The 23,327-nt window shown below is 45.2% G+C and overlaps 1 protein-coding gene across 1 annotated transcript in view; it reads right to left on the reverse strand.

Moving 5' to 3' along the window:
• LOC126426850 (neprilysin-2-like) overlaps positions 1–23,327 on the reverse strand; it is a 285,437-nt gene that overhangs the window by 223,293 nt on the left and 38,817 nt on the right. Inside the window, exon 2 of the mRNA XM_050088871.1 lies at positions 2,624–2,701. Within this exon, the coding sequence (XP_049944828.1) occupies positions 2,624–2,701 (78 nt within the window). The remainder of the gene's footprint in view (positions 1–2,623; positions 2,702–23,327) is intronic.

Raw genomic sequence — 23,327 nt, forward strand, 5'->3', positions numbered from 1 at the left:
TGCACCTTCCGCCGACCACTGGCGACAACATCGATGTACTGTGGAGACCTCACGCCCCACGTGTTGAGCAATTCGGCGGTACGTCCACCCGGCCTCCCGCATGCCCACTATACGCCCTCGCTCAAAGTCCGTCAACTGCACATACGGTTCACGTCCACGCTGTCGCGGCATGCTACCAGTGTTAAAGACTGCGATGGAGCTCCGTATGCCACGGCAAACTGGCTGACACTGACGGCGGCGGTGCACAAATGCTGCGCAGCTAGCGCCATTCGACGGCCAACACCGCGGTTCCTGGTGTGTCCGCTGTGCCGTGCGTGTGATCATTGCTTGTACAGCCCTCTCGCAGTGTCCGGAGCAAGTATGGTGGGTCTGACACACGGGTGTCAATGTGTTCTTTTTCCATTTCCAGGAGTGTACTTCACGACAAGTTGCTGCCAAGCTAAGTAAATGATGTGCCAAAAATTTCATCTGCGCAAGGCCGAGCTGTTTTGCACATAAAAAGATACATTGGTGCGGTATTTAAATGTCAATAAGGCTTCCTTCGAATCAAGTACGTTAGGAAGGCAAACGAGGAGTCAGTACGATCATGCTTCCTGACAAGCTCGAAAATATAAAAATGAAAGAAGTCGGTCAAATATATTATGAAATGATTTCTGAAAAAGAAATAAGCAGATCAGAGAAACGTTCTAAGTGCCTTTGAATGACGCTCGAAATCATGAAGAGAAAATGAGGTGCACCAAATGTTTCGCTAATAATTTTTATTTCATCCTTTGGGACAAATCATTACACAAAACGTTTGAGTTTCTTTTCGAAAATTTAGTATGCTCTACTTTTACAGACTATTTAGAATAATTGAAACCCTTGGCGTTAGCACTGACTGCTGATGAATTACGTTCGCAACATCAAATATCTGTAAAATTTCATGGTTCATTGTAATTTATTAGGAAATTCATGTGTGCGATATACTGGGACAGGTGTGTTTACACTTAAAGATCAAGTTACTAGGCAAAACCTCGAATATATACTCAGCGATGCAGTGTAAATAGTATACACAAAACTCTGTATACAGAACTATAACTGAGTCAGTTAAAATGTACAAAGAACCCACTGTCGAACGGAGGACCTTCTCGACACACGTAACCACAAATTCTAACACTACCACTACACCACGGCTGGATATGCAGGTTATCGGTCTGTGTGTGTGTTTATGTGTGTATTTAGGGTAGTTAGTCATGTAGTCAGTCATTGTTCCTCATTTATTGGCTGTTTAAAGTTCTTGTTCACGTAAAAAACATTTGCATTTAATTTATTGATGAGATAGTCGAATGCTCCCCTGCTCATTCACGTGTATTCGAAGAATTTGTCTGGTGATCTTCGTAGTTGATGATATTTATGAAATTCTCCATTGAGATTCCTCCCTTTATAAATTTCATGCACAGCATTCCTTTACGCTTTATTTGCTTACGTAAACCTAGTTTTGTTAGCCTTACCCTCCAGTTACAGTATTCCACAGTTTAGGGGCGGCGTTTTACAGAGACAGCTGGTCGGCTCTCAGCAGCCATCTCGCAGCGCGACACGGCCGCTCGCACGCAGGACAGCCGGGCTCTTCCCCCGATGCTGCTGCCTGCCGCTGGAGTGTCGCGCATCCAGGAGTCGCTCGCTGTCGGTCGCTTCTGTCGCTCACGTAGGACACGGCACAAGTCGAAAAATCTTCGATTTTAAGCATCACGAGGATAATCAAGCTTTTTGATTTGTTTGGGTACGTTTTCTATCAAATACTGCATCACTTCAGAATTTAAAACCGCAGGCCGAAGTCGAGAATCATCTTTAGAAATACATGGTATCGATCTTGGAACCCATGGAGACTGTGGTCTAGGCGGTGGCGTTTATACGGTTATACAAGCGGAAGACAGGGTTTCAATGGCGTCGACTTACTAGTTATCATTTCGGTCACTTGTCGGGAAACCTGCAGTATTAAAAAATGAAATTTTCTCTTTTGTTTTCAAGTAATTCAGTGCGCTGAAATTTCGAGGACGAGAAAATCGTGGCGCAGTACTAGGTGGCACAAAATGTTCTGGTACATTTTACGAAAAAAGTACTGTAGTCCTTACTTGAAATTTAATACAGCGATATAAATGAACTGTTCGATGTATTATTAGTGAGTATTTTAAGGAAGACAAAGAAAATGGAGAGTCGCGACTCCACTCATACACGTATGCGATTGTCCGCAGCTCGTGAACCACGTATGAGGTTTTTTTTTTTTTTTAAGTATGGTGGAGCCCCTCCATGCTCACACCGGCATAATACGCTTACTGCCGCCTCTGCATATTGGCTAGTTTCCTCTAAGTGGGGTCTCGCAGGATGTCGGTACTGCGATGTTTGCGTACGTCTGGTTACGGTTATCCATTAATACGCGCTCATCTGGAGATAGATTGGGACGAAAGTTGAATGAAGGGTAGCGGTTTGAAGGGCAGAGGAAAAATGTGCCAAGGCAAGAGCCAAGGGAAAAAATCCTCTGCAGTAGTTGGGTGGGGTTGTAAGAGGAGTAGCGGATTTCATGCTGCCTGCGACAGGTCATGCAAGGGCAGGCTTTGTTAGTAGTGGGTATCATGCAGGCGCGTACCTCTGACGTCGTGGAGCCATGTCACTCGCCGGCTGCAGCTGGGTGACGATGTTGGCTTCTCGGTCAGCATCAGCATACCTGTAACATATGGTCTCATTATCATTTATTGAGACGCGTACACAGACTTTGCACGCACTGGTTAGCGACGCTCTGCACTGACAGAATCGAAGCGCGCGCACACAGTAATCTTCCTTTTGCAGAAATTATTCTGTTAAAATATTTGATTTTTGCCTTACTTGTGGCACTATGTGTCAGCTTCATGGCGAAGTGCCCATCGTCTCGCTAATGGTCATACTTTTTGTGATGTACATATTTTAGTAAGACACTAAGCAAAATTCGAAAAGTTTGCATTGAAAAATAGAGGTCGCTATGATTTTGCATTTTGTCCTGTATTTCACCACATGTGTGCGAAATTTAGCCAACACACTGAATTTTTCTTCAGAATTGGGAGGAGGTCTCTATCTGTCTCCGATCTCGAGAAAATGGATCGAATGTAGCGCGTTCACTCCCGATCTCACGCCTGCGAGAATAAAATATTCACAACATCCCTCATATCTCTTAATCCGCTCGAGACTTCGACACGAGATTTTGGCGAATGATAGCACACACACGGAGGAGAGTCTTTTGCCAATTCGTAAACAAACATAACTATGGCGACGTGTCAGAAAGTATACTTTCTATTTTATTTTTTTCATTCCCAGGAGTCTAATTTTTTAACAGTTATCGACAGCTAGTGAAACAAGAGTTTCCTAATATGGAAAAAACGTGAAATTTCTTCTCTTACGTCACTGCAAACCGACACAATGAGGTTTTTCGTAAGCTATTGAGCTCTCTGGTCGCTAATTACTTGTTTAATGGGACACTGTGTTTGAGAATTCTGTCGCAATAGCTGTTGCAAGAGGAGCTGGTCAAATTGTACTGCATTTTGGGAAAAGAAATATTATTAAACCTGTTAACAAGAGAAATGTGGCCGTTGCTAATAAATGATGTTCTTCGAATGAGAAAAGGTTAACAATTCACACAAAAAGAAATCCCCAATTCTGTTGGAATTTTGGTTGAATTCCCATAACCTATGGTATTTCCCCCCCCCCCCCCCCCCCCCCATGAACCATGGACCTTGCCGTTGGTGGGGAGGCTTGCGTGCCTCAGCGATACAGATAGCCGTACCGTAGGTGCAACCACAACGGAGGGGTATCTGTTGAGAGGCCAGACAAACGTGTGGTTCCTGAAGAGGGGCAGCAGCCTTTTCACTAGTTGCAAGGGCAACAGTCTGGATGATTGACTGATCTGGCCTTGTAACAATAACCAAAACGGCCTTGCTGTGCTGGTACTGCGAACGGCTGAAAGCAAGGGGAAACTACAGCCGTAATTTTTCCCGAGGGCATGCAGCTTTACTGTATGATTACATGATGATGGCGTCCTCTGGGTAAAATATTCCGGAGGTAAAATAGTCCCCCATTCGGATCTCTGGGCGGGGACTACTCAAGAGGATGTCGTTATCAGGAGAAAGAAAACTGGCGTTCTACGGATCGGAGCGTGGAATGTCAGATCCCTTAATCGGGCAGGTAGGTTAGAAAATTTAAAAAGGGAAATGGATAGGTTGAAGTTAGATATAGTGGGAATTAGTGAAGTTCGGTGGCAGGAGGAACAAGACTTCTGGTCAGGTGACTACAGGGTTATAAACACAAAATCAAATAGGGGTAATGCAGGAGTAGGTTTAATAATGAATAGGAAAATAGGAATGCGGGTAAGCTACTACAAACAGCATAGTGAACGCATTATTGTGGCCAAGATAGATACGAAGCCCACACCTACTACGGTAGTACAAGTTTATATGCCAACTAGCTCTGCAGATGACGAAGAAATTGAAGAAATGTATGATGAAATAAAAGAAATTATTCAGATTGTGAAGGGAGACGAAAATTTAATAGTCATGGGTGACTGGAATTCGAGTGTAGGAAAAGGGAGAGAAGGAAACATAGTAGGTGAATATGGATTGGGGGACAGAAATGAAAGAGGAAGCCGCCTGGTAGAATTTTGCACAGAGCACAACATAATCATAACTAACACTTGGTTTAAGAATCATGAAAGAAGGTTGTATACATGGAAGAACCCTGGAGATACTAAAAGGTATCAGATAGATTATATAATGGTAAGACAGAGATTTAGGAACCAGGTTTTAAATTGTAAGACATTTCCAGGGGCAGATGTGGACTCTGACCACAATCTATTGGTTATGACCTGTAGATTAAAACTGAAGAAACTGCAAAAAGGTGGGAATTTAAGGAGATGGGACCTGGATAAACTAAAAGAACCAGAGGTTGTACAGAGATTCAGGGAGAGCATAAGGGAGCAATTGACAGGAATGGGGGAAATAAATACAGTAGAAGAAGAATGGGTAGCTTTGAGGGATGAAGTAGTGAAGGCAGCAGAGGATCAAGTAGGTAAAAAGACGAGGGCTAGTAGAAATCCTTGGGTAACAGAAGAAATATTGAATTTAATTGATGAAAGGAGAAAATATAAAAATGCAGTAAGTGAAACAGGCAAAAAGGAATACAAACGTCTCAAAAATGAGATCGACAGGAAGTGCAAAATGGCTAAGCAGGGATGGCTAGAGGATAAATGTAAGGATGTAGAGGCCTATCTCACTAGGGGTAAGATAGATACCGCCTACAGGAAAATTAAAGAGACCTTTGGAGATAAGAGAACGACTTGTATGAATATCAAGAGCTCAGATGGAAACCCAGTTCTAAGCAAAGAAGGGAAAGCAGAAAGGTGGAAGGAGTATATAGAGGGTCTATACAAGGGCAATGTACTTGAGGACAATATTATGGAAATGGAAGAGGATGTAGATGAAGATGAAATGGGAGATATGATACTGCGTGAGGAGTTCGACAGAGCACTGAAAGACCTGAGTCGAAACAAGGCCCCCGGAGTAGACAATATTCCATTGGAACTACTGACGGCCGTGGGAGAGCCAGTCCTGACAAAACTCTACCATCTGGTGAGCAAGATGTATGAAACCGGCGAAATACCCTCAGACTTCAAGAAGAATATAATAATTCCAATCCCAAAGAAAGCAGGTGTTGACAGATGTGAAAATTACCGGACTATCAGCTTAATAAGTCACAGCTGCAAAATACTAACACGAATTCTTTACAGACGAATGGAAAAACTAGTAGAAGCCGACCTCGGGGAAGATCAGTTTGGATTCCGTAGAAACACTGGAACACGTGAAGCAATACTGACCTTACGACTCATCTTAGAAGAAAGATTAAGGAAAGGCAAACCTACGTTTCTAGCATTTGTAGACTTAGAGAAAGCTTTTGACAATGTTGACTGGAATACTCTCTTTCAAATTCTAAAGGTGGCAGAAGTAAAATACAGGGAGCGAAAGGCTATTTACAATTTGTACAGAAACCAGATGGCAGTTATAAGGGTCGAGGGACATGAAAGGGAAGCAGTGGTTGGGAAGGGAGTAAGACAGGGTTGTAGCCTCTCCCCGATGTTGTTCAATGTGTATATTGAGCAAGCAGTAAAGGAAACAAAAGAAAAATTCGGAGTAGGTATTAAAATCCATGGAGAAGAAATAAAAACTTTGAGGTTCGCCGATGACATTGTAATTCTGTCAGAGACAGCAAAGGACTTGGAAGAGCAGTTGAATGGAATGGACAGTGTCTTGAAAGGAGGATATAAGATGAACATCAACAAAAGCAAAACAAGGATAATGGAATGTAGTCTAATTAAGTCGGGTGATGCTGAGGGATTTAGATTAGGAAATGAGGCACTTAAAGTAGTAAAGGAGTTTTGCTATTTGGGGAGCAAAATAACTGATGATGGTCGAAGTAGAGAGGATATAAAATGTAGCCTGGCAATGGCAAGGAAAGCGTTTCTGAAGAAGAGAAATTTGTTAACATCCAGTATTGATTTAAGTGTCAGGAAGTCATTTCTGAAAGTATTCGTATGGAGTGTAGCCATGTATGGAAGTGAAACATGGACGATAAATACACTCCTGGAAATGGAAAAAAGAACACATTGACACCGGTGTGTCAGACCCACCATACTTGCTCCGGACACTGCGACAGGGCTGTACAAGCAATGATCACACGCACGGCACAGCGGACACACCAGGAACCGCGGTGTTGGCCGTCGAATGGCGCTAGCTGCGCAGCATTTGTGCACCGCCGCCGTCAGTGTCAGCCAGTTTGCCGTGGCATACGGAGCTCCATCGCAGTCTTTAACACTGGTAGCATGCCGCGACAGCGTGGACGTGAACCGTATGTGCAGTTGACGGACTTTGAGCGAGGGCGTATAGTGGGCATGCGGGAGGCCGGGTGGACGTACCGCCGAATTGCTCAACACGTGGGGCGTGAGGTCTCCACAGTACATCGATGTTGTCGCCAGTGGTCGGCGGAAGGTGCACGTGCCCGTCCACCTGGGACCGGACCGCAGCGACGCACGGATGCACGCCAAGACCGTAGGATCCTACGCAGTGCCGTAGGGGACCGCACCGCCACTTCCCAGCAAATTAGGGACACTGTTGCTCCTGGGGTATCGGCGAGGACCATTCGCAACCGTCACCATGAAGCTGGGCTATGGTCCCGCACACCGTTAGGCCGTCTTCCGCTCACGCCCCAACTTCGTGCAGCCCTAATCCAGTGGTGTCGCGACAGGCGTGAATGGAGGGACGAATGGAGACGTGTCGTCTTCAGCGATGAGAGTCGCTTCTGCCTTGGTGCCAATGATGGTCGTATGCGTGTTTGGCGCCGTGCAGGTGAGCGCCACAATCAGGACTGCATACGACCGAGGCACACAGGGCCAACACCCGGCATCATGGTGTGGGGAGCGATCTCCTACACTGGCCGTACACCACTGGTGATCGTCGAGGGGACACTGAATAGTGCACGGTACATCCAAACCGTCATCGAACCCATCGTTCTACCATTCCTAGACCGGCAAGGGAACTTGCTGTTCCAACAGGACAATGCACGTCCGCATGTATCCCGTGCCACCCAACGTGCTCTAGAAGGTGTAAGTCAACTACCCTGGCCAGCAAGATCTCCGGATCTGTCCCCCATTGAGCATGTTTGGGACTGGATGAAGCGTCGTCTCACGCGGTCTGCACGTCCAGCACGAACGCTGGTCCAACTGAGGCGCCAGGTGGAAATGGCATGGCAAGCCGTTCCACAGGACTACATCCAGCATCTCTACGATCGTCTCCATGGGAGAATAGCAGCTTGCATTGCTGCGAAAGGTGGATATACACTGTACTAGTGCCGACATTGTGCATGCTCTGTTGCCTGTGTCTATGTGCGTGTGGTTCTGTCAGTGTGATCATGTAATGTATCTGACCCCAGGAATGTGTCAATAAAGTTTCCCCTTCCTGGGACAATGAATTCACGGTGTTCTTATTTCAATTTCCAGGAGTGTAGTTTGGACAAGAAGAGAATAGAAGCTTTCGAAATGTGGTGCTACAGAAGAATGCTGAAGATTAGATGGGTAGATCACATAACTAATGAGGAAGTATTGAATAGGATTGGGGAGAAGAGAAGTTTGTGGCACAACTTGACCAGAAGAAGGGATCGGTTGGTAGGACATGTTCTGAGGCATCAAGGGATCACCAATTTAGTATTGGAGGGCAGCGTGGAGGGTAAAAATCGTAGAGGGATACCAAGAGATGAATACACTAAGCAGATTCAGAAGGATGTAGGTTGCAGTAGGTACTGGGACATGAAAAAGCTTGCACAGGATAGAGTAGCATGGAGAGCTGCATCAAACCAGTCTCAGGACTGAAGACCACAACAACAACAACAACAACATGGTATTTTTAACACTGGAGTCCATGCCGTTCGAAAAACATTGTCATTAAAATAGATATGCCTTTGTCAGCTAGTCATTACAGTAGATCTGCCTTTGTCAGCAATACATTTCAACAAATTACATATATTAAAACACCACACTATTCCAGGATACTCTTATTTTCGGACCGAGCGGGGTGGCGCAGTGGTTAGACACTGGACTCGCATTCGGGAGGACGACGGTTCAATCCCGCGTCCGGCCATCCTGATTTAGGTTTTCCGTGATTTCCCTAAATCGCTCCAGGCAAATGCCGGGATGGTTCCTCTGAAAGGGCACGGCCGACTTCCTTCCCAATCCTTCCCTAATCCGATGAGACCGATGACCACGCTGTCTGGTCTCCTTCCCCAAACCAACCAACCAACCATCTTATTTTCGGAATAGTACTCGCCAGATCTTCATTCGTGTAGCCTGTCGTGTAATTAGTTTATTAATGCTGATAGTACGTATGCAGCCACTGAAATGCTTCTTGTCGTCATGAAGAGCCAATTAAAACACTGTTATTCGTGAGGGTTTCTCGGCTGTTTCTAGCTTGCAGTTGGAATGTGTTGTCCACATGTACATAGTATAACGTCCCTTATTATACCCATATCCAAGTAATGCTAGTGAAAGTTATGTACTTCAGATCTTGGACGTCTTTTACCAGGGGCACAAAGGGGTCGTACCCTTCGAAATTACGTCTTTTCGACTTCTTGTAACAGATCGTAGAGATATCAACGTAACAGGCAGCAAGGAGATAACCTTGTTTTACTTTCCTGCCTTTCTTCTAGATCACATGATTTTAAAATATTCCTTACTTCCTTATTCGCTACCCTTACGATAAATCATCTGTCCCTTCTTACGATCTGAAAACATTTTGTAGGCAGAAGATATAGTCCCATTGGCTAATGGCTCATCAGTTACTGAACTGTGCATCGTTCTTAACAAAAGAATAAACGAAACAAAAAATAGACAGATATATGCAACTGTAAACTATTATGTACTAACGAAAAGAGTTAGAGCGCTTAAACGGCGAAAAACGAAACACTACTCAGTGACAATAAAATTCAATATAGTGTAAGGCTGTACTTTTCGGATGGGCAGTACTTCCACTGCCCATATGCGCCATGCCGAAGTGAGCACATGGCAGGAGTCCCACCCCACGCCCCGCCACACCCCTCCCTCAGCGCTCGCGTGGCGCGGGGCGCGAGAAACTCTGCCGCGACCACAACGCCGCGCGACCTGGGCCAGACGCGCGTCGCGTCCCAGTCGCGTCGCGTCCCAGTTTTCGCGCTCCCATCTGAACCTGTGTAGCCACAAAAATGCGGGCTGCGCCGCGCCGCGCCACACGCGCTGTACGCGTCTCAATTTGCGCCTAGCGTGTCGCTTGACGGCTTCCCTGCTATAGCCTATTGGTCGGCTTTGAAAGAAGCTGGCGTATTCAGTCAATGTTTTGGCTGGGGCTTGCCAACGTTGCCGCTTTTGAGTGTATGTTAGCTCGCCATGGAAGAGCTCACTGTTCGTAGACGTTTCACCGAAAGAAGAACAAGCTCCTGCCGCAAACGTACAATACCCCGTATGGAGGTCCCTCAATCGCGTAAGAGTGGGCGTCCCCCGATGCAAGACCAACCTGAAGAATAGGGAATCCTTCCAGCGACCACTGGCACCTTTTGCGACTACGGGGCTGTAGAAGATCCGAGCCATCTATTTGTATGCCCCCTCCTGGATAACCAGCGCTCAATACAAGATGTTTACGAAGGAAATGACAAAGCTACTGCAACTGCTATTTTTTGGAAATCCTGACCGGACATGGAAATGAAATGAATGATAGGTGGTTATACCGTAGCTAGAAGTGTCTTTGGCCGCTTATACTACCACCTATGGTTGTGATCTTAGTTTCCAGAGCAAGGATGAAAGGATTGTTCGAGTGTCCAGAGCTACTGTATAGTCGTGTGGCGACTCTGAATACTTCCTTGAGGGTTCCAAGGCGGTATTCAGTATCAAGATCCACGGTGCGGGTGTAGCGTGGAGCGTTGCTAAAGATGCATAGGAGTTTGTTCTGTATGATCTGCGGGCGTGTAGGAGCTGCATATCTCCAGACTGGAGCTGCGTACGTCATCAGAGGTCTGATCAGTGTCATATATATTGACCTCGACACATATGCGAGGCCGAGAGGGGCTCATATAGTGGCAAAGCGGCTCGACTCGGATTTGAGGGACCCGTGTTCAGTCCCTGGACCAGCCACCAAATTTTTATTTTCCGTGGTTTCCTCTAACTTTTTTACGCAGATGGCGTGATGAGGTTGCCCACGCATCGTTGCCTTCAAGCAAACTAATAACTTTGGCTGTCGACTGGACATGAAAGTTCCTTTCTTCACTCCTTCCTTTGTTAGATATGCGTGCACTGGCCAGCTGCTATTTATTATACCCCTTTATCACTTTTAACAGTCGCCATTTGAGCTGGGTGGTAACGTTCTCGCCTCCCATGCAAGTGGGCCCAGGTTCGATTCCCGGGCAGGTAAGGGATTTTCCTCTGTTCAGGCTGTATTCATCATCCTTTTATCCTCATCACCGGCGCACAAGTAGCCCAGTGTAGCGTCGACTGAAATAAGACTTGCACTTGGCTGCCGAACTTCCCCAGATGGGGCCTATCGGCCAACCATGCCATACGCTCATTTCCATTTATCACTTTTAACGAGTTAACTGAAAGAAATTACGCCCGAGCACTAATAAGAGCATTTTCCACTCTCTAAAATGACGTTGTACGCTGAAGTGGAGCGGGTAGGATTTTTGTTCGGAACATAAATCGTCATACCCCTTAAAGTTCTAAGGGCAATTTAATGAACATCTTACAATATATGATACATATCTAAAACAACATTGGCGTAAATTTTCATGGTTCTAGGCTTTCGTATTCATAATTTAAAAATAATAAGTTCATAAATGTAAAGTATAAAAATCAGTCCCTCTTTACGTACCAATTTCTCAAAAAGTGCAGAAGTTGTTTTCATGAAACTCTGCATGTGGTTTTTATGGTAATTTCTGGGTAGTGTGAAAAGAATTCTGTGTTTAGCTCCAATATTTCATCTGCTATGATGTATGTTATTTGATACGAAATTATTTGAAAATTTTATATTGTCCTCCTCTCATAAACGTATGAACTTTGGTATTAGGCATTAGAATACTCAGTGCAGCGTATAGGCTAACTTTAAGCGATAAAGTGTCCTGCTAACTCTTTTAATTCAGTTAAAAGCTTTTAGGCAGAAGGCTTTCGTCGCTTTGGAGATTACGCAACGAATTTGAATAATTTCAGGATCGCCCTCATAAACAAATAAAACTGTGGTTTAAGGCTTTAATCGTAGAGTGCACAAATGTAAACAGACAATATCCATAGCAAGTACTGTATGCACTTGCAAAATTGGCAGAGTTAGTCACGGGAGATGCAAGTGGCACAGGTACAATAGCCTACCCGCTTTGATGGGGGGGGGGGGGGGGGGGAGGGGTAGAACGTAGAAGCACAGATGATTGGGAATTTCTTGCTCAGCACTGCCAACTGACAGGCGAGCGTTACGCATGAACTGCTACGGTATAATCTTAAGTCGGGAACATGTAGTTGTAAATGTTCATTGCACGGCCAATCACCTTCAAGTATGGTTCTCGTTTGTAGTGGGAAATGTGAAATTAAATTAAGTCTGCTGTACAGCGCAATAAATAGGAGAAAAATGGCCGCTAGTGATCGCGGATGCCCGCAACTATCAGAAACAGAAGGTAGGTGACTTCAAGTGCTCCGAATGGGACTCACATGCAGAGCCGGTTGGCAGGGGATTTTGCAACCTCGTGCGATGATTTCAGTCGCCCCTTCTCCTCACACACGAGGACACAACTTTACAGTATCTTAATCTCATTGTCATTCCTGAAAGATATCTTACTTTAACATATGGCTGGTAGGCATCAAAGAGAGATTTGTAAGTGCGTGGATTTCTCTCCATCTGTTTGCGAAAACTCGTAATAACGGTAACCAGTAACTCTATAATCAAAGAGAGATTTGCAACTGCACGGATTTCTTTCATCTGTCAACAGCTATACTTCCACTACACACTCATTTACACTAAAGAGCCAGGGAAACCGATACACCTGCCTAATATCGTGAAGGGCTCCAGCAAGCACGCAGAAGTGCCGCAACATGACGTCGTATGGACTAGACTAATGTCTGAAGTAGTGCTGGAGGGAATTGACACCATGACTCCTGCAGGACTGTCCATAAATCCATAAGAGTACGATGGGGTGGTGATCTCTTCTGAACAGCAAGTCGCAAGGCATCCCAGATACGCTCAGTAATGTTCGTGTCTGCTGAATTTGGTGGCCGGCGGAAGTGTTTAAACGCGGAAGGGTATTCCTGGAGTCGCTCTTGAGCAATTCCGGACGTGTAAGGTGTCGCATTGTCCTATTGGAATTCACCAACTCCGTCGGAATGCACAATAGACACGAATGGATGCAGGTGATCAGACAGGACGCTTACGTATGTATCATCTGACAGAGTCGTATCTAGACGTATCAGGGGTCTCATATCACTCCAACTGCACACGTCCCACACCGTTACAGAGCCTCCACCAGCTTGAACAGTTCCCTGCTGACGTGCAGGGCCCATGAACTGATGAGGTTGTCTCTACAACTGTACACGTCCATCCGCTCGATACAATTTCAAAGGAGACTCGTCCGAGCAGGCTGCATGTTTCCAGTCATCCAATGTCGGTGTTGATGGGCCCAGTCGAGGCGTAAAACTTTGTGTCACGCAGTGATCAAGGGTACACGAGTGGGCCTCCGGCTCTGGAACCCATATCGATGATGTTTCGTTTAATAGTTCGCATACTGAAACTTGTTGGTGGTCCGGTATTGAAATCTGCAGCAATTTGCGGAAGGACTGCACTTCTGCCACGCTGAACGATTCTCTTCAGACATCATTCATCCCGTTCTTGCAGGTTCTTTTTCCGGCCGCAGGACTGTCGAAGATTTAATGTTTTACCGGACTCGTGAAATGGTCGTACGGGAAAATCCCTATTTCATCCCTATCTCGGAGATGCTGTGTCGCATCGCTCGTGTGCCGACCATAACACCACGTTCAAACTCACTTGATAGCGTGCCATTGTAGCAGCAGTAACCGACCTGACAACTGTGCCATACACTTGTTGTCTTATATAGGAGTTGCCGACCGCAACGCCGTATTCTGTCTGTTTACATAGATCTGTATTTCAGTACGCATGCCTGTACCAGTTTCTTTGCCCCTTCAGTGTATGCAGAAACTTTGTGGATCACTTCACATTATGTTTCAAGGTACGGTTTTTGCTTCGCCAGTAAAATATAACAAAAAAAAAAGGTTCAGATGGCTCTGAGCACTATGGGACTTAACATCTTAGTTCATCAGTCCCCTACAACTTAGAACTACTTAAACCTAACTAATCTAAGGACATCACACACATCAATGCCAGAGGCAAGATTCGAACCGCTCGGCCACACCAGTCGGCTTAACAAATTGGAGTTAAGAGGTTTTCACTGACCGTCGTATCTCATGGCGTTACTCTGACAATTTTTTATTTTTATGAATACGTTCCAGTACATGAAACGGAAGTCAAATATTTTTAGTATAACGCATTTCGAGTTATCCAAAATTACACATCAAGGTAAAGGGATGTCTGCTGAGAAAAACTGAAACGAGACACTGATGAACCAAAACATGAAGAGCACCTGCTTAATAGCTTGTTTGTCCGTCTCTGGAACGAAATACATGACTTATTCTGCCTATCAGGGATCTGACAGTTTGTTGGTAGGTTTATGGAGGTAGGCCTATGTGGCATCATATGTCTACGCACAGGTCACGTAATTCGTGTAAATAACGGCCCGCCCATCTGCGCACGCGGCGATGGCGCCCTAGCGCCCTATAGCGACCCATATGGGTGTCATAGGATTCACATCAGCCGAATTTGGTCGCTGAGACATCAACGCGTTTTCACTATAACGCTCCTCAAATCACTGTACCACGGTTCTGGCTCCGAGACACGGACAATTATATTGCTGAAAGACGACATCGCCGTCAGGGAGGACATCAGGCGTGAAGGGATACAGGTTGTTCGCAGCTGTCAGCGTGTCTTCGACTACTGCCTCAGGCCCTCCCACGTCTCCCGCGGCACAACACTGCCCCCACCAGCCTGCTTCCCTGGCGCGCTGCACGTTTCGGGCCTCCGTGCGCCTCGATGACGGCGAATCCCGACGGTTCCGTGCCCACTGCAATCGTAATGGACGATGCCGTTGAGTCAACATATTAACATGTAGGGGTGGCATGTTGCGCAGCTCCACCCTCCACAATGTACGATGAACGGTGTGCTCTGAAACACTTGTGCGTGCACCAGCACTGTGACCTATCGACAGAGATGCCACACATCAGCGTCTGTCCTGCTGTGCAGAGCAGACAAGCCTCCGGACTGCACAGTGTGTGAAGAGTCGTGGACGTTCAATCGTTTAGCGCCTGATGATAATTTCGTTGTCCTTCTACCTCAGGACTGCGGCACGAGAACATTCGACTAGCTTCGCCGTTTTCGAGATACTCGTTCACAGGCTCCTCCTAATAATAATATGCCATTTGCTGAACGAACAATGTGCTTCATGACGATTACTCATTACGTGTGAAATCGACGAGTGCGTTTCCTTCCAGTTAGTGCGATACACACGTGACATTTTTAATTCTCTTTCTTGGTGAGTTTTCTTGTACAGTATACTCACCAGCAACACTCACCTGTCACTCTTTGGAAAATATTTCACTGCCTGACTGGTACACGTTGTCGTCCCAGAACACAAGTACAACCACTGACCGACAGTGAAAGAGGAACACCTCGGCCCGCATCGAGAAGTATCTGGCCGACGCAACGCCGAACGGAAATCATGGGTGGGTGGTGGTAAGTTCCTATGGGAAATGCTGACGTCATCGGTCCCTAGGCTTACACACTACTTAATCTAACTTAAACTAAGTTACACTAAGGACAACACACACACATCCAAGCCCGAGGGAGGACTCGAACCTCCGATGGGGGGATCCGCGCGAACCGTGCCAAAGCGCCCTCGACCACGCTGCTACGCCGCGCGGAAATCATGATCGCTACGTTTACATGCGACACATCTTTTGAAAGACGAAATCCGAATTTCGGAAACAGTTTTTCGCTACCGTGTTTACATGTTAAGTTCCGAAGTGGTTGTGCTACCCCAGTTAAATATGGCGCCTGGAAAACAGCTGTTACAGTCTGATATCGTAAAGACAATCGCTATTTCTCATCACTTAGACGAGGTGTAAACAGCTTCGTACTAATATTTCTACATATCCTTCACTGTACATTAAGGCACTCCATCCATATTAGCCGAAAGTTTTTAATAACGAGACGAAACCCGACAGTCCAAGCACGTTACAAACCGGTTGTGTTTACATGGGAGGGTAAATCGATTGCGGAATTGGGAAACTCGCAACTAGAAGCGGATTTCCAGAATCGATCTTCGAAGTGTTTACACGACCACCCAGAAGGATATTTGGAAATCGGTTTACGAAATCCGGTTTTGGGGGCCCCATGCAAAGAGGGCGCTTGCTGAGCCTAAATTCATCAAGCGGAGGGTGGGAGGAAAACAAAGGAAATAAAATGACCAAGAGCAACAAAGCAATAATTATCTCATTTAAAAGATTCAGGAAATACGGGATACATAGTGTAAAACACGTGAGCCAGGATTTTCGTTCAATTTAAATCAATATACGGGATTTCCCGGAATATACGGGATAGTTGGCAGTTCTAGTTCGTACGGACCACTTGTAGCATTCAGTGAATGTATTAGTACCTTCTGGGCAGAGTCTGACAACATATTGCACACACCTTTTGCGAAATGACCACGAAGAGACAATCCGAAAAATTTGTGTTAATGCGGATATTTACCAACAATGGAACAGGGGAGGGGGAGCAGTGAGTGGTACGAGAAATAGCCTCCATCACATACGGAAAGGTGGATTCCGTAGCATGTGCAAGGGGGCTACCCGATCTGGCATGTCGATTTTCAAGAAATTTCGGCCATAAGTGTGAACGAAGTTGAGTTGCGAATCTGATAAATGTACTCAGCATCTGTAGTATCGATATAATCACAGTCTTTGTTAAGTCTGTGTTTTGAGACCAAAGATGTTAGAGTAAGTCAGAGAGTAGCACTGAGCAGTGTGTGTGTGTGTGTGTGTGTGTGTGTGTGTGTGTGTGTGTGTGTTGGACAGTCTGGCACTGAACTCGGTTTGAAAAGGACGGAAGCTGTTCTGGATTATTTAAGAAGGATTTTGTAATAATGCGTTTTGAGGAATGCCGAAGATTTTGAGCTAATATTAATGAAACAATAACAGGAACTTTTAAGGTAATCCAGTTTTGTTTTATATTTGTAACTGTGTAGTTTCTTATTGTTAGAACGTTGCGTGTGGTTGTGGTATGCTGTAGGAATTTTGTAATTAAGCACATGGCCTCGTCTTATAACTGAAACAAGTGCCAAGGAAAGTAATTTTACACTGGGACATTGTTAAAATAGGCCTATGTTTTGATAACTCGTATAGTTGTGAGTGCTTTATGAAAAGGCGTATTGTTATGGCTTAATGAAGCGTTTATCAGTCGTTAAGTTTAATTCCTTATTTCTCATTCTTTACCTTTACCAATGTGTTTGCATTCTCGCATTGCACACCGCGAGTTGCGTGTTGCAGAAGCATGTTTATAAAAAGTGGTAAGATACCGCCTTGCATTGCACATCGCAAGTACGGTAAATGAAATTTGGTTTTTGACAGTCACATCATGATTATTTATGGCGAAAGGGTGCAGAGCAGATAAACGTTCCGTGCGTAAAGGTAGGCCAACAAATTTAATTATCATTACAGTTCATCCACTGTAAGGTAGAGTGATTGTCGGAATGTGTGTGTGAAAATATCAGTATCAGGTCAGTGGTTTGATATTAATAAAAGATTTGAGGAGAGTGCAATCTTGTGGGTTTTCAAGCAGTTTTATCAGAAAGACAGATGCGTTAAATTTTATGTCCATTTGCTGTTTAATTAGAATAATAGTTCTGAAGATAAAGATTAACAACATTCAGGGTCAACATTTTAATCTGAGACATTTGTTTTGCAGTCAAATAGCACATGTAAATTTCATTGAAAACGGATTGCTGTTTCGCAGGCGAATCGTTTGATGTACTAGCCAGTCGGGATTTCGCATCGTATAGCGTGAGATTCATATATTTCCTTCAAAATTTAATTTTAACACAGTTCTGTTGCCCTGCACGCAGCTTTTCACCTTAAGATGTCAGAATAAGTTTTATACAGGGTGAAAAGAAATTCGCGCACTCGGAATTCGCAGCGCGATTCCTCACATATTGCCAATACAAAAATGTCTCTCAAAAAATTACGTCCTGCGCATATTTCGGGCAGTAAATGTGCGTTAGAGGTCGGCAATATGGCAACTTTGCAATCGTGTGAACAGTAACATATCTCTTACAGCATATCGCAGTATAGCTGTGAAGTTGGTCCACTGGATAGTGTTCTGGGTAGAGCATGCAGAAGGTCAAGGGTTCGATTCCGTGTTGTTGATTTCTTTTTTTATTATTATTATTTTTTTGCTGAAAGTAGTATGCTTGGTACGGTATCTGGCGTCTTGATCGTCATACAGCGATTACACTGTGTCTTCTACGAAGTATTTGCAGCTACGTATTGCGAACGCATGGGTGCAAATACAATCGTTTTCATTGGCCAACTTTTAAAGAAATCTTTTGCTTATCGTAGACGCGAATTGCTTCGCACGGCTGCATCAGCTAGATTCCAAACCCGTTTTCTGTGTACCATCCCCCAATGGTCCATCGATTAATACCAGATATTATACATGCTGCACTCAGGTCCATTACAATCCGTCAGAGCCTTACGCCACCAGTAGGGCTAGCAACGTGGTTTTCAAATAATTTCGATGGGACCATTAGGGGACAGTACACAGAGAACAGGTTTGGAATGTGGTAATTGCAGTGGTGTGAAACAATTCGCGTCCACGACGTGCAAAAGGCTTCTTTAAAAGCTGGCCAATGAAAACGATTGTACTTCCATTTCTGTGTTCGTACTACATGATCGCAATTTTTTTTGTACAAGACCCACAGTAATCGCTGTATGACGATTAAGGCGTCAGATATCGTGCCACGCAGACTACTTTTTGCAAATAAAAACAAATATGCATCGACGCAGAGTCGAACCCTCGCCCTCCTGTATGTCATCCAAAAATCTGTATTCTGAGACAGGTAGTTACAGTACATGTGATAACAGTGTTGCCGGATTGCTGATCTTTAACGTCCATTTACTGCCCGAAATAAGCGCAGAACGAAATTTTTGTGAGAGACATTTTCGTATTGCGAGTATGTGAGAAATCGCGCTGCGAAGTCCGAGCCTGAGAATTTTTCTTCACCCTCTATATTCGTCATTCAGAAGTTCCACATTAAACTTTCACACGTACGCACGTGTAGTGGCAGAGCGCGCGTTCGCTGCGCCTCGGCTCTGCCTTCACTCGTGTGGGAGGCCAGGGAAAGGCTTCGGGACCAAACTGCTGTGTTCGTCGACCCCTAGACTTACACATTACTTAAACTAACTTATCCTAAGCACAACACAGACATCCATGCCCGAGGGAGGACTCGAACCTCCGGCGGTAGGGGCCGCGAAATCCGTGACATTTCTCCTCAAACCGCGCGGCCCTGCGTATTCAAATACAGAGATATGTAAACAGGCAGAAAACGGCGTTGAAGTCGGCAACGCCCGTATAAGACAACAAGTGTCTGGCACAGTTGTTACATCGGTTACTGCTGTTACAATGGCAGGTTACGAAGATGTAAGTGAGTTTGAACGTCGTGTTACAGACGGCGCACGAGCGGTGCGACACAGTATGTCCGAGGTACCGATAAAGTGGGGATTTCCCCGTACGACCATTTCACGAGTGTGCTGTGACTTTCAGGAATCCGGTAAATCATCAAATTTCCGACATCGCTGCGGCTGGAAGAAGATCCTGCGAGAACGGAACCAACGACTGAAGACTAGTAACGTGTCAGAATTGCAATCATTCCCAAATTACCGCACATTTCAGTGATGGGCCGTCAACAAGTGTCAGCGTGCGGACCATTCAACGAAACCTCATCGATATGAGCTTTCGGAGTCGAAGGCCCACTCGTGAGCCCTTGATGACTGCAAGACACAAAGTTTTACACCTCGCGTGGTCCTATCAACACCGACATTTGACTGTTGATGGTGCCCTATACGATATTAGGCAGGTGTAGCAGTTTCTTTGGCTCTGCAGTGTTTTTAGTCAGTCACATTTTCCATGGAGCATTTGAACTATTGTCTTATCGAAATGATGTGGAACGAGTCACATTACACGTTATGTATGTGGCTCTGCCACAGCGTACTACACCTGCAGCAGCAGTTGGCACCGCAGTAACACAACGATGTGATAGAAATTAGGATGGACGCCTGTAGTGTTGTCTGATGAAAGCTGGTACTTCCTCACAGTCAGCGGTGACCGAGTTGGCTACAAGGAGACCAGCTGAGGTCCTGCAAATGGTTCTAAATGGTTCAAATGGTTCTGAGCACTATGGGACTTAACATCTGAGGTCATCAGTCCTCTAGAACTTAGAACTCCTTAAACCTAACTAACCTAAGGACATCACACACATCCATACCCGAGGCAGGATTCGAACCTGCGACCGTAGCGGTCGCGCGGTTCCAGACTGTAGCGCCTAGAACCGCTCGGCCACACCGGCCGACTGAGGTCCTGCAACCTACCTGTCTGCGTGCTAGACACAATGGACCCACACCTGGAGTTAACCTGTGACCCAGCTGTGTTAATCACTTAAATATGTTCCGTACAAAAATATATTCCAGAAATTGCATCACTCTACATTAACTGTTTATTGGTGTTGCGATATTATTTTTTTATCAGTGTAATAAAGACTTGTATTACCTGGAAGGTCCTTAGGAAAGTGCGACACATGCTAAAGGAGATCGCTTACAAGAAGCCATTCCGATCAGTTGTAGAGAACTGCTCCAGTGACTGGAGTGCTTATCAGGTGGGAGGTTTCCCGAACTTCGTTCTGTATAACACCGGCGAAAAGCGAATCTACATCTACATCTACATTTATACTCCGCAAGCCACCCAACGGTGTGTGGCGGAGGGCACTTTACGTGCCACTGTCATTACCTCTCTTTCCTGTTCCAGTCGCGTATGGTTCGCGGGAAGAACGACTGCCGGAAATCCTCCGTGCGCGCTCGAATCTCTCTAATTTTACATTCGTGATCTCCTCGGGAGGTATAAGTAGGGGAAAGCAATATATACGACACCTCATCCAGAAACGCATCCTCTCGAAACCTGGCGAGCAAACTACACCGCGATGCAGAGCGCCTCTCTTTCAGAGTCTGCCACTTGAGTTTGCTAAACATCTCCGTAACGCTATCACGCTACCAAATAACCCTGTGACGAAACGCGCCGCTCTTCTTTGGATCTTCTCTATCTCCTCTGTCAACCCGACCTGGTACGGATCCCACAATGATGAGCAATACCCAAGTATAGGTCGAACGAGTGTTTTGTAAGCCACCTCCTTTGTTGATGGACTACATTTTCTGAGGACTCTCCCAATGAATCTCAACCTGGTACCCGCCTTACCAACAATTAATTTTATATGATCATTTCACTTCAAATCGTACTGCACGCATACTCTCAGATATTTCACAGAAGTAACTGCTACCAGTGTTTGTTCCACTGTCATAAAATTATACAATAAAGGCTCCTTCTTTCTATGTATTCGCAATACATTATATTTGCCTATGTTAACGGTCAGTTGCCACTACCTGCACCAAGTGCCTATCCGCTGCAGATCTTCCTGCATTTCGCTGCAATTTTCTAATGCTCCAACTTCTCTGCATACTACAGCATCATCCGCGAAAAGCCGCACGGAGCTTCCGACACTATCTACTAGGTCATTTATATATATTGTGAAAAGCAATGGTCCCATAACACTCCCCTGTGGCACACAAGAGGTTACTTTAACGTCTGTAGACGTCTCTCCATTGAGAACAACATGCTGTGTTCTGTTTGCTAAAAACTCTTCAATCCAGCCACACAGCTGGTCTGATATTCCGTATGCTCTTACTTTGTTTATCAGGCGACAGTGCCGAACTGTATCGAACGCCTTCCGGAAGTCAAGTAACCTGGCATCTACCTGGGAGCCTGTATCTAATATTTTCTGGGTCTCATTAACAAATAAGGCGAGTTGGGTCTCACACGATCGCTGTTTCCGGAATCCATGTCGTTTCCTACAGAGTAGATTCTGGGTTTCCAGAAACCACATGATACGCGATTCTACAACAGATCGATGTCAGGGGAGGAGGAGGATATTAGTGTTTAACGTCCCGCCGACAACGAGGTCATTAGAGACGGAGCGCAAGCTCGGATGAGGGAAGGATGGGGAAGGAAATCGGCCGTGCCCTTTCAAAGGAACCATCCCGGCATTTGCCTGAAGCGATTTAGGGAAATCACGGAAAACCTAAATCAGGATGGCCGGAGACGGGATTGAACCGTCGTCCTCCCGAATGCGAGTCCAGTGTGCTAACCACTGCGCCACTCGATGTCAGGGATATAGGTCTATAGTTTTGCGCATCTGCTCGACGACCCTTCTTGAAGACTGGGACTACCTGTGCTCTTTTCCAATCATTTGGAACCTGGAACCTTCCGTTCGTCTAGAGACTTGCAGTACACGGCTGTTAGAAGGGGGGCAAGTTCTTTCGCGTACTCTGTGTAGAATCGAATTGGTATCCCGCCAGGTCCAGTGGACTTTCCTCTGTTGAGTGATTTCAGTTGCTTTTCTATTCCTTGGACACTTATTTTGATGTCAGCCATTTTTTCGTTTGTGCGAGGATTTATAGAAGGAACTGCAGTGCGGTCTTCCTCTGTGAAACAGCTTTGGAAAAAGGTGTTTAGTATTTCAGCTTTACGCTTGTCATCCTCTGTTTCAATGCCATCATCATCCCGGAGTGTCTGGATATGCTGTTTCGAGCCACTTACTGATTTAACGTAAGACCAGATCTTCCTAGGATTTTCTGTCAAGTCGGTACATAGAATTTTACTTTCGAATTCACTGAACGCTTGAGGCAAAGCCCTCGTTACGCTAACTTTGACATCGTTTAGCTTCTGTTTGTCTGAGAGGTTTTGGCTGCGTTTAAGCTTGCAGTGAAGCTCTCTTTGCTTTCGCAGTAGTTTCCTAACTTTGTTGTTGAACCACGGTGGGTTTTTTCCCGTCCCTCACAGTTTTACTCGGCACGTACCTGTCTAAAACGCATTTTACGATTGCCTTGAACTTTTTCCATAAACACTCAACATTGTCCGTGTCGGAACAGAAATTTTCGTTTTGATCTGTTGGGTAGTCGGAAATCTGCCTCCTATTACTCGTTCTCTGCCAAAAAAAAACTATTAGCAGCACGGCGGTTTTTTCGACATTTTGTCGAAAATTATTATTTTTTAAAATTTTATTATGGTTTCTCTGTTACTAGTTATGATTTAAAATTGAAGTAATCACTGAATAATATAACTTTTTGTTATTTTTTCAAAATACTAACCTTCAAAATAAACAGTGTCTTCCATCAAAGTACACAGATTCTCGAAGTGTTTTGACCTGAAGTACTAAGAATAAATAACAACACAGAACCGTCATTCTCCTGGCTGAACAGAAGTTCATTTTCATTGATTCTACTAAATAAATCTGCGGACATAACGCAGAGAAGGACAGTCGAATATAGAACAACTCTC

This window comes from Schistocerca serialis, chromosome 11, assembly GCF_023864345.2.
Source record: "Schistocerca serialis cubense isolate TAMUIC-IGC-003099 chromosome 11, iqSchSeri2.2, whole genome shotgun sequence".
Taxonomy (NCBI): domain Eukaryota; kingdom Metazoa; phylum Arthropoda; class Insecta; order Orthoptera; family Acrididae; genus Schistocerca; species Schistocerca serialis.